The 18,821-nt window shown below is 34.5% G+C and overlaps 1 protein-coding gene across 9 annotated transcripts in view; it reads right to left on the reverse strand.

The window, feature by feature from the left end:
• The window catches only part of EPHA7 (EPH receptor A7), a 166,507-nt gene that overhangs the window by 45,257 nt on the left and 102,429 nt on the right, over positions 1-18,821 (reverse strand). For 7 of the 9 annotated variants that reach the window (XM_083828313.1, XM_083828316.1, XM_083828309.1 and 4 more), the window contains one exon: positions 236-360. The exons of 1 other annotated variant lie outside the window; for it this stretch is intronic. In XM_083828313.1, coding sequence (XP_083684439.1) covers positions 236-360 — 125 coding nt within the window. Of the gene's footprint in view, positions 1-235; positions 361-18,821 lie in introns of those variants that run through there. One more of the 9 variants, XM_083828311.1, reaches the window with a different exon arrangement.

An 18,821-nucleotide genomic window follows, 5' to 3' on the forward strand; every position in this document is an offset into this window, starting at 1 on the left:
GATTTTGAGTGGATAATTCACTTTTAGGATACCTAATTACAATATATATGACATATGATAATAATAATAATTGCAGGGAATCACTAGTTATTAAAAGAGAGTGAAATCACTGTGATGGAAAAAAAATGGGACAGTTGATAGCATGGCTATGGTTTTAACACTGTTCCACAATTTAGTGAGCCAACACAAGGCAAACAGCACATTGTTGTACATTACAGATAATCTAAGCACTTACTTTCTCATAATACTTGATTTCATATTCAGTAATGACTCCATTGGGGTGTTCTGGTTCCTGCCAGGAAAGCTCCACGCTCCTCTGCAGCACTCTCTCTTTCATTACTCCACTAACTTGTGAGGGAGCTGTTTGGACAAGATGTATCAATAAATAATAGGCAAATTTGTTGGATGCCTAAAATCAAATGTCATTACTGATCCACCCCATGCTGAGCCACTTTCATTAAGGTAAAAGAAAGCACCTTTTCATAGCTCACAATTCAAAGCTAATGAATATTCAAGCAGGACCCTATTACTGTTCATAAACTTAGAATGGAAATCAAATTAAAGTGCAAACAGCAAAAAAGTGGAATTGTTCAAGTTAGTCCAAAACCCAGATTGATGGGACAGGAATAACAATTAGGTAAATGAATTCTGATTAAGATAACAAGATAGATTTTTAGATTGATCTCTGGTAAATTAAGAGTTTAAATATTTATTGCATATGTTTCAGAAATGCTTATGAAAAGAAAAATAATTAGTTAGAAACAAAATTGCATTTTAGGCTGATTTCATGGCGTTACCAATTCTGTTTAAAAAATAACCTGTTGCATTATCTGATTACATCATCATTTAGTGGTGAAAACAAGTTTGTTAAGAGACTAAAACCCCTCTTTTGCATTTGTTCAAACCTTTCCAGGACATTCTTTCTTTAGTGCTGAAGTTTCTGTCTTTGGTCTTGGTGTTTTGTGAAAGTCTGAGACAATTTAAGAAGCAGGTCTTATGAAATAAAGGGGTCACTCTATTCCTCCACCTCACTGCACACAGTCACACGTACACACACACATATGCACAATTTCATAATAAACAACACTCAAAACCAAACACCATCTGAAATTTTTAAAAAGCAATGTATAAGCATTATAGAGACATTGTCTCCCGCTTAAAAATGGTTAAGAACTAATGTAATAAAATGAGTGACTGAAAAAGTAATTTTCCTGATCAGGTTACTTCATGTTTAGCAAAAAAGAAAGACAGTGGATTTACAGCTGGTAGGTAGTTCCAAAGGAAACCTAACGTTACACTTTCCCTCAAACATACATGCTGCATACATGAACATAGCACAGAAATAGTCCTGTAAAATTATAGCTCTTTAAAAAAAAACACAGCTGTGTCAGTAGAACTATGCAGAACTTGGTCTTGTTCCTTTTCAATTTATTTGAAATAATTAAATTATTTTCAAGAGTGTTAACACTGCTCACATAAAAGACAGAAGATAAAGAGAGGACCCGATTGCACATTCTCCCCCCCCCTTTCCCCCCCTAGCCGTGGCATTTAGGCATTTAAAAGTAAAATGATGTTTATGACGTTTATGTGGAAAGGAAATAGATTCACTATATTTTGAGAGCAGATTCACAGACAGGAAAGTAAAGAAAAATTAGAGATAAATTTATTTATAACTCTACTATTTTGAACAAACATACTGAAAATTTATTTTTTTTAGGAAAAAGAAAATCAGCTTTCTTTCAGAACTGCAGACAAAGCTTTCGTTAAGTAAAATTATTCCCATTGATTTCATACCAATAAAATTCTTTTACCGAACAAGGATATTTTGCTGCAACAAGTAGGTGAATTTCACCTTCATTTTCACCATTCATCTCAAAGTCTAATTACATTAATTCCCATTCTAATATTCTTTAGCACACCCACTTTCCTTAATTTAAAGAACACAGAAATAAAACAATGAGAACACATACTTCTGTTAGCAAGGATAAAACCATAATGATAAAGTAAAAATCTTTATAGCACAAGCAACATGATAATACTCTAGTAAACTTAAAATTTGATTGTTAACTTCATATTTTAATAATGTTTCTAGCCTTTTCTATTATAATGTATATAGGTTTTAAAATTCAATTTATTTACATTTCATTAAAGCCTCCAGGAATCCATGAAAATTAAGGATAGAAGCTATGCATGATAATTTTCATTATAAACTATTATGTCTATTATTCAATATAATCAAAGTTGAGGACCCCTTAATGTAGGCTGCCTAACCGATAAAATCATGAAATTGTATTATGCAAACACCAAGGGTTGATAAAGAATTCCGGAGCCAGGATCTATCTCTTCTTACATTCTCATTCTAAAAGCTTGGAGTATTTTTACTCTCTAATTAGCGTAATATATTCTTTTTTTTTTTTTTTTTTTTTTTTTGTAGCTAAGAGTGTGGAATGCAGCAAACTAATTTACTCTGTCTAATTTTCTGTACCATGATTAACTAGTTGTCTTCTTTGTCTAAATGAGCAGCACAGTATCCTGGCTGAATTTCAGAGAGGTCATTATGTTTCATGTATAATGTTATATTTCATCCAGATTAATGTTTTCAAACTGTTAGTTTTACATTTTTAGATATCCAAAATTTTTCATGTTCATACTTCCAATGAAACAATTTTATAGGTCATTGGAAATTGTTCTCAATACTCACTGCCTTTTGTTTTAGCTTATATATTTTTTTTCATTCTGTTGGTCATAGCATTCATTTTTTTAAGCATTAAAGCAAAATAAACTCACTTCCTCTGGCATTAGTGAACTCTGCAGATGCAGGGAAGGAACAGCAATGTAGGAAGGAGGAACAGAGAAGGGGGAAGATGTTAATAGAGGAAGTGAAATATACTGTACAAGATTCCCACTTAACATCCTCACATAATATACACAAACAGGCATATTCCATTCTGAAGGGATTTCCATGCAAAAGAAAATCTGAATGATTTATCAGCATTGCAAGCTAACATGCAAAAAGTCTTAAATAAATGAGCTTTATTTCCTGTTCATTAATATTCTTTTCCTTCAAGCATGATCAGATTAAAAGGTTTTTGTTTGTTTGTTTGTTTGTTTTTCATAGCTGAAAGCATTCTGCCATATTTCAATGGTAGAAGAACCCACATAAGGTGGAAGAGAGAGCCCAACACTGCAGACTGAATATGTTAGTAATTCTGACCTAGAGCCTAGATATGTCTTTGAAGCTCTGAAAATGATAAGGTTGTATATAATTCACATAATGGATGATATTCCTAAAATGCATTAAATTATCTAATCTTATTTTGTGTCCTACTTAGAGCCCTGACATTTGTTCGGGGAAGAAGGGAATCGTCGAATGGGTTGAAGCCAGAGAGTCTTTCCCCGGCAAAGTACACCAGCCTATTGCCACTGGAAGAAAATCTCTGTAAACTAGAGCAACTGCATAAGCCAATTTATTGATGTTAAAGACTAGTACATGCTATCTTTATCCTGCCTTTTTGGTTGTGTTTCTGTGCTTAATGAAAGCACAGAGGTCAGAAGCATTTTATTCGTTTTTTTTTTTCTAGTATAATCATTTCCTCTGTATACTCTCTGTACCTTTCTTACAGACTGTTTTGCATTTGCATTTATTTGTTCTTGCTTCCTGATACCTCATTTTAAGCCTTTAGCCCACGTCTCATTGCCTACCCATGTTAATTAATTAACAATTTATGGTTTTGAAACAACTACGAGCAAGCTTGAAAATGAGTTAAAGCTTGCAATTCAACCCTAAATACAAACTAAAATTTGGTATTAAATCAGAATAAAAGATAAATCTATAAAAACAGAATTAAAAATACCACTTTTTGTTCCCTTTGCTAGCTGAAATAATAAGTTAAACACATTTTTTTTTTCTTTTAGTAATCTAATTTTTGCTACTGCAACTATAACAAAGTTGTTCATGATGAAGGCACAGCATTTGTAGACAACTAAGTATCCAGTCCAGAGTGATTTGAGCATGCATAATCCCTACTGAATCTTTTCAGGTAACAAAGAAGCATCACTTGTCAGGATCATTATTTCCATAATATATTACACTGGGGGATACAGGCTGTTCAAAACATCATTTGCTACAAACTTTCTTTCTGATATACCTCATCTCCTCCTTTACTCCTTCCTGCTGACACAATATCCAATGCATCAAACACATGCAGCCTCTCAGGGCTAACAGGCAGATGTACCTACACATGCTGCATAAGAAAGTACTTCTAGAATGACAGGTTCTCAGCACACTCATTCACCTTTTTAAAATGCTTCAACTATACCATTCAGCAAAAGGAAAAATTGATTTTTCACCAGGTTTCAACATCACAGCCACAGAGAAATATGACTTTGCTGGGCTTTACTGATAAAGCCTTCAAGTTATATAGATTTCAAGCTGGTCATCATTTCCAGATCAAGTTATAGAAAAAGTTAAAACTGAGGTGTGAAAAAGAGCAGGATATTCCAAGGAAATATTCTGTTCCACGGAGAATATTGTGCCTGGTAGACTGATGTGCTGCATTTATACTGGTAAGCCAAGCATATGATATATTATTAAATACCAAATATGCATGCATAGGAAATTGCAGTGTTGTTTAGAAGGCATTGCTTTTAGTCCGGAGTTCTGTGAAAATATTATAACATGATATTGCTCATGCCTTAGCTCTGTCCTTAACTATTCTCTGGCTCTTATGCCTAACATTTCCCTTCATTTGAAGTGTACTTTCCAAAATACAAAGACAGATGCAAAATTATTATTATTATTATTATTTTCAATTTTTAACTGAAAAAAAAAATTGAAAAAAGTACAAAATGGTAAAACAAAAACATATAAACTGAAAAATGAAAACGTGAAACTGGACTTACACATACGGGAGAAGCTAGGTATTATGCATTGATTTCTAGCACAAAATCAACTCTAACACTGGTTTCATAAAAAAAAAAAAAAAAAAGGAAAGAAAGTTGTCAACAAAAGAAACCTACTTAGCTATTTCTCTTTTCTGAGATTTATTCGACTTCTGCATCATGAATGTGTCTCAATTTCATCTGGCAGCATGGAGACTTTTCATCTGATACTTTTAAAAAAGTCTCTCTAGAAACAGCATTTCCGAGTTGTTAGTAATTCACGTCTATAAAACAAATTATTAAAACCCTCAGGAATGAGGGTTTTCAATTCTGCAGAAAGTTTCCCAAATGGAGTAGAGTAAATGCTCCCAGTGCAGAACCAGAGCCCATGTTAATAAATGCAATCAAATCTTCCTTTGCATCTCTGGTTTCATAATTTATTATAGAAAGACTAATGAGAAAATGGGCTATTAACCTTCCTTAACTGTTTTTTCATATATATATATATATATATATATATTTTATAATAGCAGTCATGTGCTTATGTCAATCTAAACTTTGTCTTGTACTGGCTAAAATCAACAGTAACACTCGCTCTCATTGCACGGGACCCTTGCAGTACTTCCCGAAGGACAAAAATTCTAGCCTTTGGCCTCTTTCCTTTTCATATCCTGGAGATGTGTAACAATTATTCAAAAGCACTAGCTTTTCACACAGCAGCAAAGATATCATTTTTTATATTCCTGTAAAACTGTATCAACATACATTTTACATTACATGAAGCGTTAACAACAGTTTCCTGCAATGGCCTTCTGTAGCAGGTGGTGTTGCTTTGAGTATGTGGTCTGAAGGGGACATTGCTAACAGAAGTAAATCATGGAAAATCGGAGATATCAGCAACCCAATAATTATAACATAATCAATTATTTCTTTGTAAAATGTCATCACTGTCTCCTTTCTGGGCAGAAATCTTTAAGCAAAAGGGTTGCTTTGACTGCCCAGCTCTTTTAACTGAGATTGGCACCTGGCTTCTTTCAGACAACAAACACAAAATTAACCCATATATATGTATATACATGTGTGTATAATGCAAACAGTAGCAAAGAATTATACTGTTGTTGGCTCTTAAATGGTTGTTCAGGAAGAGAATACAAAAATCCCTGTACTGTGTTACCATTCCTATACCACTGTTACTCAAATGGCACCCTTCCACAGTGCTCTGCTTACTAATTTGCTCCCAAGAGAAGGAGTGTAAATTAAGGTAGAACTTGGCCTCCCACTGAGCTCTAGTTTGTTCTGAGGGGAAACGTACACATCAGGATTACCAAAACTGCTAGATAAGATCTGTAAGTGAAGAGATTATACACCTTGAGGAATTGCAGCAGTTGTTGTCAAGGGCCTGGGGTCAGCATGGGGCACCACACTAGGTTTTATGCTGGTATGAAGCAATGTGCCTCAGGACATGCCCTGTCATGCTCACTTTTGAGGAGCAATATAGATATCACCCAAAGCAAAACCTTGACAATGGTTTGCAGGGCAAAACTGGGCAAATTTTAAGACCTTGCTAATTTATCGTATTCATTTATTCAATTTCCCATAAATATACAAAAGATTTATGTGAAAGAAAAAATAATATATACATTTCATTGCATTGTACCATGTCAGTGCTATTCTAGCCATGACTAGCCACAGCTGGTCCTTTGAATGCTTGATAAAATTTTCCTACATTAATCCTCATGTTTACACTAATATGGAAAATAATTTTCATATTATTTTGCATGATAATTCATACACATTCATACAGCAGAAAAGAGAATGGCAGCTCTTAAGCTGAACATTATTAAATGGATAAATGGAAATTTATAAGACTTTCTTTTTTGTTAAAGTATATTTCTCTGCCCTCAGTTAAGTCTCCACATGACAAAGAAGCCCATGATAAAAGGTTACTGAGTATCACTGTATTATGCCATTAGTACCCATTGCTTTGGATCAATGACAGCGAAATTCCCTACTGTGTTTATAAGCTGCAGTGTTCAAAAAATGACCCAAATAAATCAGATATTTTACACTAACAATATCCTACAGAGAAGCCATTTTAACTTCCTCTCTGACACACTTTACTTTCCAGCTCATAAATATAACACAGTGTGCTTACAATGTTCTGTAAGCCATGAACCGAGGCACATGCGGCTCTCTGGGCACTTGGGGATGTCAGGAATATATGGTAGCAGGCAATGTACTCAAGTAATACTTGACTGCATTACTCCATTGAATTTTTTGCCATTGCTTTTGTAGTTGAGAAACTCCTAAATTACCTGCTGATTTAAGGAGAACAACAGAAATACTAGATATCTGAATACTTTTGCAAATCAATTAATGAATAAAAGTCAAAAATGAGAAAAAAATAATAGATTCTGATCTTCCTTAATATTACTAGAAAAGTTCTAAGAAAACTTAAGCTTAAAATATCCAATATGTAGTCATTTACTAAGTTCATTTGCCAATTCATTTCAAATAGTTAATTTTTCGTAATTCCTTCATCAACCTCAATCCAGCCAGCAGGATCAGTTTTATATACTATCTACTATGGCAAAATCTGGAGGAAAGCAAAAAATAAAAATAAAAATAAAAATAAAAATAAAAATAAAAATAAAAATAAAAATAAAATAAAAATAAAAATAAAAATAAAAATAAAAATAAAAATAAAAATAAAAATAAATAAAAATAAAAATAAAAATAAAAATAAAAATAAAAATAAAAAAAATTAGCAAGATCAGGGCCGACAGTGTGTCTGTCACATAATTTTTTATTTTTGTTTTGTTGTTGTTGTTGTTGTTGCTTTTTCTGTTCAAAGTCTATGTCTAGACCCATTCTATGAACTCCCCTGTTTCTTTTGCCTGACATTTGGTACAAATATTATTGTCATGTCTGTATCCCATTTCTTCCCGAACTGGCAACTTGGGCATCAATCAGTGATGAACTGATGCTGAGTTGCGTAACAAGTGACAACATCGTCTCCCAAGGTATCCACAACTCTTGCTTTGTGAATACGTTTTGACATGTCAGGCACAAACCTGATTCTTACAAATGTGTTAGACTAGCCAGCAAACCAGCCTTACAAATAACAGAGAGAGGCTTTTGTTCTCATGCAGCATTTGTTTTCCTTTGCAGAAGAAATATTTCTATGTTAATTAGATTTTTCTTTTGTCCTGCCTTTTTTTTTTGTGTGTGATTCATCTTTCATAACTTTTTTTTTTTTTTTAGCTGAAACATCTGCCACTAGCCTTGCAGTAAATCCTCGACACATAAGTATTACTCTTCATTAAGGAAAACAAAACACTACAAAACTCCCAAAGATGAGGATACTCTTTTCCCTGGTGGGCTACTCAGACACATTATGTTCTCCTTCTGTTTCCAGTCATCTCTGCTGGCAAGTGTCAATTACAGACACAGGTTTTAGGGAATGGAAGGATAAAGCACAATTTACAAATCCTTTCCTCTGGAAGCAGACAGGTGTAATGACTGAGACTGTTTGCTGTAATTGAATTTCATGCTGTCATCTATTCAGTCACAAAAATGTCAGCTTCAAGGATGTTGCTCATGAAAAAAAAAAAAAAAAACACCTTAATACATTCTTCTTGCTACTGTATAGCTAATATTGTTATCCCAGTTGACTTGTCTAAAAGTAAAAGTTGCATTTGCAGCTGTAAAATATGATATGAGGTGGTGACTTTGGAGGCCTATGGACCAGTACAATTACGTTTATTTGGTGTAGGATGTCCAAGAGACAGTTGAATAAATCCAGCCCCATAACAAAGAATTTTGTTTCAGACATAGCCAAGAAAAATCTGGGAAATGTCATGCCAAAAAGGAAAAAAAAAATATATCAAATATTAATGGAAAAGCATATAAATATTCTACAAAAATGTCATCACTAAACAATAATTATCAGTGTGCCAGAGGTTTGATCAAACTGGTGCTTTCAAAAATATAATTGTTCAGTGGCGAGAAAATATTGCCCTAGTTACATTCCTAAAGTGTGTACAACTTCAGTTTCAGCCTTCCAAATTCACGTGAAATGCATTATAATGGCACTGCTAAGGATGGATGCATTTCTGAGAGCAGCTTGGGTGAGATTCCTTGAAAAACTGGCTTGCAATTTTGTTTAGTTATAGACCTTTATTTTTTTTTCCAAACAGTGCTACATCTCTCATATTTATATATATCCATCTGGGAATCTCTACTACAGTGATAAACAGTAGAAGTAACAAGCCTGAAGTTAGTGAGTATGCATGGGAGTGAAACTCATGTCTATGAGAGGAAGGTTAGACACAGCAAACAGCCCATGACTCCCTTGGTCAGGGCTTGTCAAAGACGCAGTCTCACTGATGAGAGTGGGGTCACTACTGTGGAGAACTGCCACTGATATAAACACAATATTCAACATTTCCCTCCAAGTATAAAAAATGTCACACATTTCAACAACTGAGGAAAAAATGAACATTTGAAACAATGTTGAAAATAGCATCATGCAAAAGCAGAAGGAAAACCCATTATCTCATAGGAAAAATATTTTGTAAAGTGAAGCTAGTTGATTGATCTGAATATACAATATAAATTAACACCCACCTATTAAACAGTAGAATTACTATAGAGATAATGCACACATTTAAATGCACGCATTAAAAATAAAATGCACAAAACTTTGGTTCCTTTAAATTTGGTCTCTCTCTCTCTCTCTCTTTTTTTTTTTCCCAAGAAATAATATTAAAAAATGTAACAGGAACAAAGCACTTATAGGACTTCTGTAACTGTATTTACGTGATAAATTGTCATGATTCTAAAACAATTGTATCCCTACTATCTACTGCACAAAAAGTACATTCAAAATATTATTTACAGAAGACCTTAAATTTTCTTTATTTTGGGTAGATGTTGGTTCCTAAATCCCCTTCTTTCTTTTTTTTTTTTTAAACAAAACAAACCAACCAACCAACCAAACAAACAAAAAAGAATCACAGAATCACAGCACTGAAGGGATCACATATCCTGCATTGGGTGGGACCCATGAGGATCACCGGGTCCTACTCCTGGCTCCACACAGGACAAACAGCACAAACACTTGTGATTTTTTTGTTGTTGTTTCATTTTGTTTTGTTATTTGAGAATATGCTATGGTTCAACATGTCTCTAGCTTCTGCTCACTTGAAAGCCTTGCACAGAGACAAAGACTTGTCTGATGCAGGAATATATTAAATTGGAAATACATCAATCATTAAAATGAAAGAATTCACTATGTGGTTTCAAAAGCTGTACAGAATCATCATCTTTTTACAGACTTTCTAGTGGCTTCAGTTCTCTGAATGTTAGAAGGCTTTAAGGGGAACCCATGTTCTTTATCCAAAGGTTACTTCTTCGAAAGTTAGATTAAGAAAATATCAATTGCGCAAATTATAAACCCATTTAGTTTTCTGATTAGTTCTACTTTTAGTTCAGCATTTAGGGCTCAATTCTGACCTCTCATCAATTATATTTTAGTTTAGCTACATTGATTTTAGCTAAGTTATCCTTGTTTTATACCAATGGAAATAAGATCAGAATCAGGTCCTAAGGGTAAAGTAATTAAAAATGTAATTATCACAACTGATCATCTAGCATTGCTACATAATTAATTGGTTACATTTTATTTTTTTATTTTTTTTTAACAAAAAGATTTTGGCATTTCTGTGCCAATTACACAGATAGGTTTTTTACTTTTTTATTTCGGAAATAATTCTGGATGGGATCCAGGCAATTTAACTTAGGCAACTTGGTGCACCTACCCTTTAGGCAGCTACAGCTCTCCTAGATTAAGTGCTTAAATTCTCTAAATAGCTTCACTCCCTGTGATAGAGTGGTAAGCGTGTTGGAGAGATCCAGAATAGATCCTGACTGTTTAAACTTAGACCCACAAATTTGACATCTTCATTTTAACACCTGGGAACAACTTTCTCCACTGTATACACAGTGAATGTAGGCACTGATTTTAGGAGAAACTGGCACACCAAGTAAACATGACACCTAACACATAAATATTTTTTTTATGAGAGGTGGACCCTCTCTTTTTCACACACCATCTAAAATTTTTCCTTATATTTTCCTTGCAAACTTAAAGAGGATTCATTGATCCTTAAATCGTCTTAAGGAAATTAGTCCACAGTCTACTCTGACTTACCTCTCATGCAAATCTAGCAAGATCCATCTTTCTACAAGCAACAGTGTAAATTTAACTCTCAGTGAGCTTAAAGGTAGTTCAGCAAGCCGCTGGCTAAATACCATAGCTACTCACTTAACTGCAACTTCACAATTGTAGGCAATGAATTTAAAGCTGAAAAGATTAAAGCATGAAACAACATTGGAAGGAGGAGATATGGGGATACGCCAGCTAGCTAACTGAGGGTTTGATTCTATTTCAGTTTTTAATGGTGTGAGTAAGAAGCGATTGCAGTGAATCACTGGAACTTTAATCAATATCCAGGGTGAAAAAGTTGAAAATGGAGATCTTTGCAGTAACAGAAGGCCATGTACAATTTTAGACAGGTTAAAGTTAATAAAAAAAAAAAAAAAAAAAAAAAGAGAAAAAGTTGATTCTGTTAAATTACAGAATTACTCAGTATATTGGCCAAATAAGCAAAAGTGTATAAACATCCTTGAACAGTTTATTATGGTTCTATTTATCCCAAATAACAGAACTGACTCAGAACTGACATGCCATTCCGTCACTCACAGTGAAGATATTGAAAGAGAGCAGGGTTGGTCTGTCTCTCACACTTTATATAGTATGTGCTGTCCTGTTAAATAAAAGTATGGAAAAATAGTGTTTACAAATCTTATGAGTCTTTCAAGGTTGTAAAGGATACAACTAAAAGAAAGTAAAATGGAATGACACAAGAGAAATGAAACTTGAGTCATACCCAAAGCACTATATTGTGTTTTAAAGAAAATTACTATTTTCCTATACAGAGTGCGTAGATCATTTTTCAATTACTGTTTTTCTATGAAAGAGGCTCCAACTCTGCAGTAGAAAATTATTGCTACCTACTGATAACTACAGTGCAAAAGTTGTATTCACCACCAACATCAAAAGACTAAAATTTAGTGATTCTAAGGCACATCACCAGTAGAGCAACTCTATTTACATTAATGAGAATATCCTAAACTATAGTTTCTATTTAAACTAGCTAGAGACCATTTAGACACTGTGTTAATACCAGAACATGCAAAACAGAATCTAAAGGTTACACGGTATGTAGACAGCATCAGAAATAGGCCTATATCCTCCTAAGATTAGTCTATTGCCTTATTCATTTGAACATGTTCCGGTGTAATTATTTATTCTCACGAGTGTAATATATAATACATTATATATACATTATAATACATGCCTTAAAATAAATATACATCAGTATCAGGAACATCTATAGCTTATTTCCTTAATGTATATGGTCTCAGCATTGCTTACAGTATGAAATGAAAAAATATTAGTACGGGAATTTTGCATGATAATACATAATATATAAATACATGCATATATATGTATGTTCATATATAATATAATGTTCATTACTTTCTCTTAACTGTGTATATAAAAACCCTGCCTTAGAAAATAGCTATGCTAAAACTCTTAGAAACTGCTCTCTTGATCAATCTATTTATTACCCAGGTTACTTACTAATCAAAGCTGCGCTGCACACACACTCAGGTATAATAATAAATATATATGTATATACACATGTATGTTCTGATTGACCAACAGTGGTTGAATTAGTCATAATATAAAGCTGACAATTATACGGCCATGCCTTATTTTAAATTGGAACTTGATAAGTTTTTCTTTTTTCAATCTTGGAATTTCTGTAATCCAAACTACGTTAAAGGTTTATGAAACACACACCAAAAATCATGTAATATGAAGAATCGTGTCCCCTTTTTAACAACATTTGTATCCTACAAGAACCAGTCAGAGATTCATACATGCACTGCATGTACAGATTAAATGGGATAGAAGTGTTTTCTTGCACAGCTAGTCTAGCCAGATAACATATTCCAGTGTTAAGTACATACTTCTCCTCCTTTTTTTCTAGCCCTGTTGTTAGCTGCTGGCAAAAGAATTTAAAGAAAGTAAAAATAAAAGAGATCATTGATGTGGTATTTTAAAATACTTAGAATATGTTAATATATGTATTTAATAACAAGCTAAATCTCGGAAGGAAGGAAGGAAGGAAGGAAGGACGGAAGGACGGAAGGAAGGAAGGAAAAAGAGAGAAAGAAAGAAAGAAAGAAAGAAAGAAAGAAAGAAAGAAAGAAAGAAAGAAAGAAAGAAAGAAAGAAAGAAAGAAAAAGAAAGAAAGAGAAAGAAAGAGAGAGAGAGAAAGAGAGAGAGAAAGAGAGAGAGAAAGAGAGAAAGAGAGAAAGAGAGAAAGAGAAAGAGAGAAAGAGAGAAAGAGAGAAAGAGAGAAAGAGAGAAAGAACAAGAGAGAAAGAGAAAGAGAGAAAGAGAGAAAGAGAAAGAACGAGAGAGAGAGAGAAAGAAAGAGAGAAAGAAAGCACAAAAGAAAGAGAGAAACGGGAAAGAAAGAGAGAAAGAGAGAGAGAGAAAGAAAAAGAAAGAAAGAAAGAAAGAAAGAGAGAGAGAGAGAGAGAGAGAAAATCCAAGTCTGCAGCATTTTGCACAATATGGATTCAATTAGTGTGAAATTATCCTATTTGCTCCTTTACTTTAGTTTTCACGGAACAAGAAGGATGACAGAAAAGGAAAGAGAAGGAAAAAAAGGAAGGGAGGGTGGAATGTGGGTTTTTGCAACCAGTGCTTCTGAGAACTCAGATACTGGCATCTGCCTTGTCGGCTATAACATGAAGAATGCACAGTCTAGAAAATAATCCTGCCCAGTTCCTGACTGTAGAACAGCACATGAAGTGCCATGACTGGTCTTGAGTAGAGGCTTCGTACTACAAGAAGTTAGGAATGTAAGCAGTTGTCTAGAGTTTTAAGGAGCTTAACTGTTAGAAGAAAAAACAACTACTACAAAAAATTTTAATGATTTCTCAATTCCAGAGCTGATTAAGCTGTCCGCATAGATACAAACAATGACAATATGTATGCTAGACTGAAGAAATTCTCCTTACCGATGGAATATCAATGTTTATCAGAGAAACTTTATCTTGTTCTTAGCAAGTTGAATCATGCAAAAACAAGATCAATAAGGAAGGATGTCTTTAAAGCTCCGTTGTTGCATAATGGAAATTACTTTGAAGAGCTAGCTGATGTTCATGGGGAGTTAGCAAACTGTCCCTGCAGGCGCTGGTGACATTAGGCAGTTCAAAATACAGTATTTCACTTGAAGCATATTTGACTCATTCTATTGACATAAACATTACATGTTTAGCATTAACTGCTTTTACAAACTGCTTTATAAATATATTTTGCTTCCTTTTGCATTGTCTGCCTTCTCCTTTCTTTTGTTGCAAATATTTTTGCTTGTTATTTTTGCTTCTGACAGTTTGATGGTTATTATTAAGAGATCATAGGTGTTCTTTAGTTCCTTTCAGCGAATCATTTAGGTACCTAAAGCATTCAACACATTAATGGGTGACTAATTGTTATCTGTACACTTAAAAGAAAAAAGCCCATAGACTGAAAATATAAATAAAAAATAAAACAGCTACAAAGACAGTGCATTTCTTTGTGGTTTTTGTTTGATTGTTTGTTTTGTTTTGTAGTACTTGTAGTATTGTTTTTAAGCAAGAATGAATAGTCTAATCACTGGCACTTTATAACATGGCACAGCAACACTCATGTTAAAATAAATGGAACACACTACGCTCTTAATTAGGCTATTAATCAGCAGAGTGAAAGGTGGATCACCCACCTAGCATTTGCTCCAAATACAGTTTGTCAGATTGTCACTGGTTATCCAGGTAACAGCACGTTTGCAGGAATTATTATTTTTGCTTAATCAGCACCCTTTGCACTATTCATTACAGGCCTGAAAGTAAATTTGTTCTTTCTTTTGTCTCCACAGCAAGATCCCTTTTCCAGAAGCTATGAATTTGGAAGAGAATCATTTCACTTGAGAACCAAATTTATGAATTTGTGGTTCAGAAATATCCACTGGTCTGTACCAGCTTTTCTTGGACAGAGTCACTGAATGGAGGTTGGAGGTTGAGAAGAAACTTTTTCACGGTGAGGGTGACAGAAGACTGGAGCAGGCTGCCCAGGGAGGTTGTATAATCTCCTTTTCTGGAGACGTTCAAAATCCACCTGGACGCGTTCCTGTGTGACCTGATCTAGGTGTTCCTGCTCCGGCAGGGGGGATTGGACTAGATGATCTTTCAAGGTCCCTTCTAATCCCTAACATTCTGTGATTCTGTGATATGCACAATCACCTCAATTTGCAATCAATTTGCAAGATAAAGCAGACAGGAGGAAGAAAGGTCAGCCTTCCTCCTATATACCTGTTATCTTATTATTTCTTTGCTGTGAATTGAATGCCTGATAAGTCTGATCTGATTTTCTTCTCTATAGACTTTCTGTCTTCATTCCTCCTTCCCTTGTTTTTTCTGTATTGAAAAGTAAAAAGTGTTTCTAGCATTGACTCAACTATCATTCATGTTACATTTCATGCATCTAGATCATAATGAACTTAAAGATTTAAAAAAAGTTTTGGACATTGAATAACAAAAAGGTAGAGTTTAATGAAACATTAAATTCCACAGAATTTGAAATATAAAAAATGGACAAACATTTTGTGTCTTTACTAGAGAAGAACCAAAAAGAAAGAAAAAGATAAACATGATACAGCAAAATTAGTGGTATTACAAGGAAAGCTATATAAAGCCACTTGAAGAATGGGTATGAGAGGTGACCCAAAGTTACACATGGTTTAGAGTGGCCTTAGGAAATTACACTTCCAGGTCTCCTCTGCTATTACTACAGAAAACTTTTACTTAACTGTAACTTAAGTGAACTTGAATAATTTAAACTTTTACTCCATAAAGAAGACTTTTCTCTGTGATCTTTGGCCATAGCAGCTGAAGAAGAGGATGAAAAGGAATGTAAGTAAAACAGGGATATACTGGTGCTGAATATTTTGATAAAGAGATTGCTACAACTGAACAGAAATTAGGCTCTTTTTGTTATCCCATGGTTTACTTTCATACCTTTAACATTAAATGGTAAATTAATTTTGAAATAATAAACAAAACACAGTACAGTTTCAGCACCATGACCTAAATCCCGCCAGTAATGTGATCTACACTACTGCTTGTATCCCCAAAAAGGAATGGAAGGGAGGTGGTGTGCACCACTAGACTGGGGCCCCAGAGCAGAATGCTGCCAAGGGCTGGGAAACCAAATGATGTCTTTATGTCTTTTAAACACTGGAATCATCCAGCTTCAGGTTAAATCACAGATCTGAAGAAAAGAAAAAAAGGGGGGGGGGGGGAATTACACGTCTAGAATATAATAGGTATATTAATGATATGCACTTCTGTCCATATTGAATACCTGACTCCTTTGACATAGTATTTAAATGTAGTTTTCTTCTAAATAATACATAAATGCCTTTTTTTTCCACTTTTTTTTTTTCATAATCCTAAATGATTTGTTTTTTAAGTTAGTTGTTTTGAAATTGCCAGCCCTAACAATGGTTTATTTAATGTACTCTGTAAAATTATTTCTCTCTTAAGGCTTATTCATTTATTTACTGGCACGATATTCCCACCTTTTTATTTTTCTAGGTTTATTTTTCTGTTTGCATTCTTTCAAAGCACTGAGGTAAACAAAACCTCACATATATACCCATAAGGATATGTTTTTTTAACTGAAACTCTGCACAATGAAAGTTAGACTATGGGCTTTCTTTCAAGATATATCACCTGACAATGTTTTTGTTTGGTTGGTTTATTTATTTTCTGGCCTGATTCACTGGAACATTAGCCATGAATAGAAGCTAATACACCTGCTTTGTTTTAATGGCTCACCAGGGCAAAAAAATCAATATTAAAAATGACTTGTGTATTAATGACAAAAAACAAACAAACAAGTGCTAAATTGATGACCCTGGAATTATCTCATCTTTATTGAGGCGATGACAGCTTATTTATAAATGCTGCTGGATGTTTATTTTGCCAGGATATTGATTTTTGGCAATTAATGAATCTTTGTGCCTTGAGAGGATACTATTATTTCTTGAGCTAGATACAGATCTCTGATTACACATTTAAATGTTCTTGGGAAAACACCATAGCTTTCAATTTCTGCATTCTTTTATTTATGGAAAAATTTGAACTAACTTTGCTGGAATAATTATCATTCCCAAACCCAACAAAAATCAAAATCACTAAACCAACAAACATACAAAATCTACCAAAGTAGTGCTGATAATAAAATAACTCACTATATTATGTTTCTGTAACAACAACAAAAAGTAATATGCTCACCAGAAGGCAAGCCTACCAAGTACAGTTTTTACATTAACCAGGTTCTACCATAGCAAGTATTAATGTATTTTAAACTGTTTTTTTCATTTAATGATTTACATTTGCTCAGTGAAAATTCCATTTAAATTATGCATTGTTTATTGACATTTATTACAGTGTTCTGTGAAACACTACTTTTGAAGCATGTTGGTTAAAAAAGTGCACGTAGCAAGAAAACTCAGTACTAACAGAAATACAATTTTGTTAGATGATGAATATTTCTATCTAAAATGGAGATGAGAAACTGAAGTACCATAATCATCAGCAGCTGCAGGGTGCCAGAGTGCTAGCAGTAACTCCAGATCAGAAAACATAGAATCATAGAATCATCAAGGCTGGAAAAGACCTTCAAGATCGTCTGGTCCAACCATCCCCTTACCACCAATATCACCCACTAAACCATGTCCCTAAGCATCACGTCCAAACTTTTCTTAAACATCCCCAGGGATGGTGACTCCACCACCTCCCTGGGCAACCCATTCCAATGCCTAACCACTCTTTCTGAGAAGAAATTTCTCCTAATTTCCAACCTAAACCTCCCCTGATGCAACTTGAGGCCATTCCCTCTTGTCCTATCGCTAGTAACTTATAAGAAGAACAATCCCAGTTCCCTCAGTTTTAATCCTTTTCCATTTTCCTTGTGCTGGGTCTGGTTGGGATGGCTAACTTTCCCTGCAGCAGCCCATACAGTGCTGTTTTCTGCACTTGCAGCTAGAACAGCACTGGTATCACACCAGTGTTGTGTCTATTGCTGCACAGTACTGGCACCGCATCAGGACTCCCTCCAAGCCCCCAGCAGGCTGGGGGTGGGCAAGTGATGGGGAAGGGACATCACCAGGGCAGCTGACCTAAACTGACCAAAGGGATATTCCATGCCATATGATGTCACACTCAGCAATAAAATGTGGGAAAGGGGAAGGAGAAGGGGGGCTCCCGTTGTGGAAGCAGCTGTCCTCCGGAACAACCGCTACGTGTATTGAGGCCCTGCTTCCCAGGACGTGGCTGAACATTCCTCATTGATGGGAAGTAGAGAGTAACTGCTTTTCTCTCTCTGTGCTTCTGTGTGGCCTTTTTTTTGTTTGTTTGTTTTGTTTTTTCCCTCTCCCTTTTCCCTTTAATTAAATAAACCTTATCTCAAACCTTGAGCTCTTTGTGTCGTATTTTCTCCCCCTTCCTCTTTGAGGAGGGGGAGTGAGAGAGAGGCCGTGGTGGAACTCGGCTGCCCACCTGAGTAAAACCACCACAGTCCTTATTTAGAAAGTGTATGTAACCCAGCTTACCCAGATGTATTATATTTAATATAACATAGAATACATAAAACACTACAGATAGTGCATAATATAACTGTAAAATACAGGAATGAATAACCAAGCTACAAATGCATTGACAAAAATCTCTACTCATGATTTATGTGCTAAATG

Source organism: Anser anser, assembly GCF_964211835.1.
Source record: "Anser anser genome assembly, chromosome: 3".
NCBI lineage: Eukaryota > Metazoa > Chordata > Aves > Anseriformes > Anatidae > Anser > Anser anser.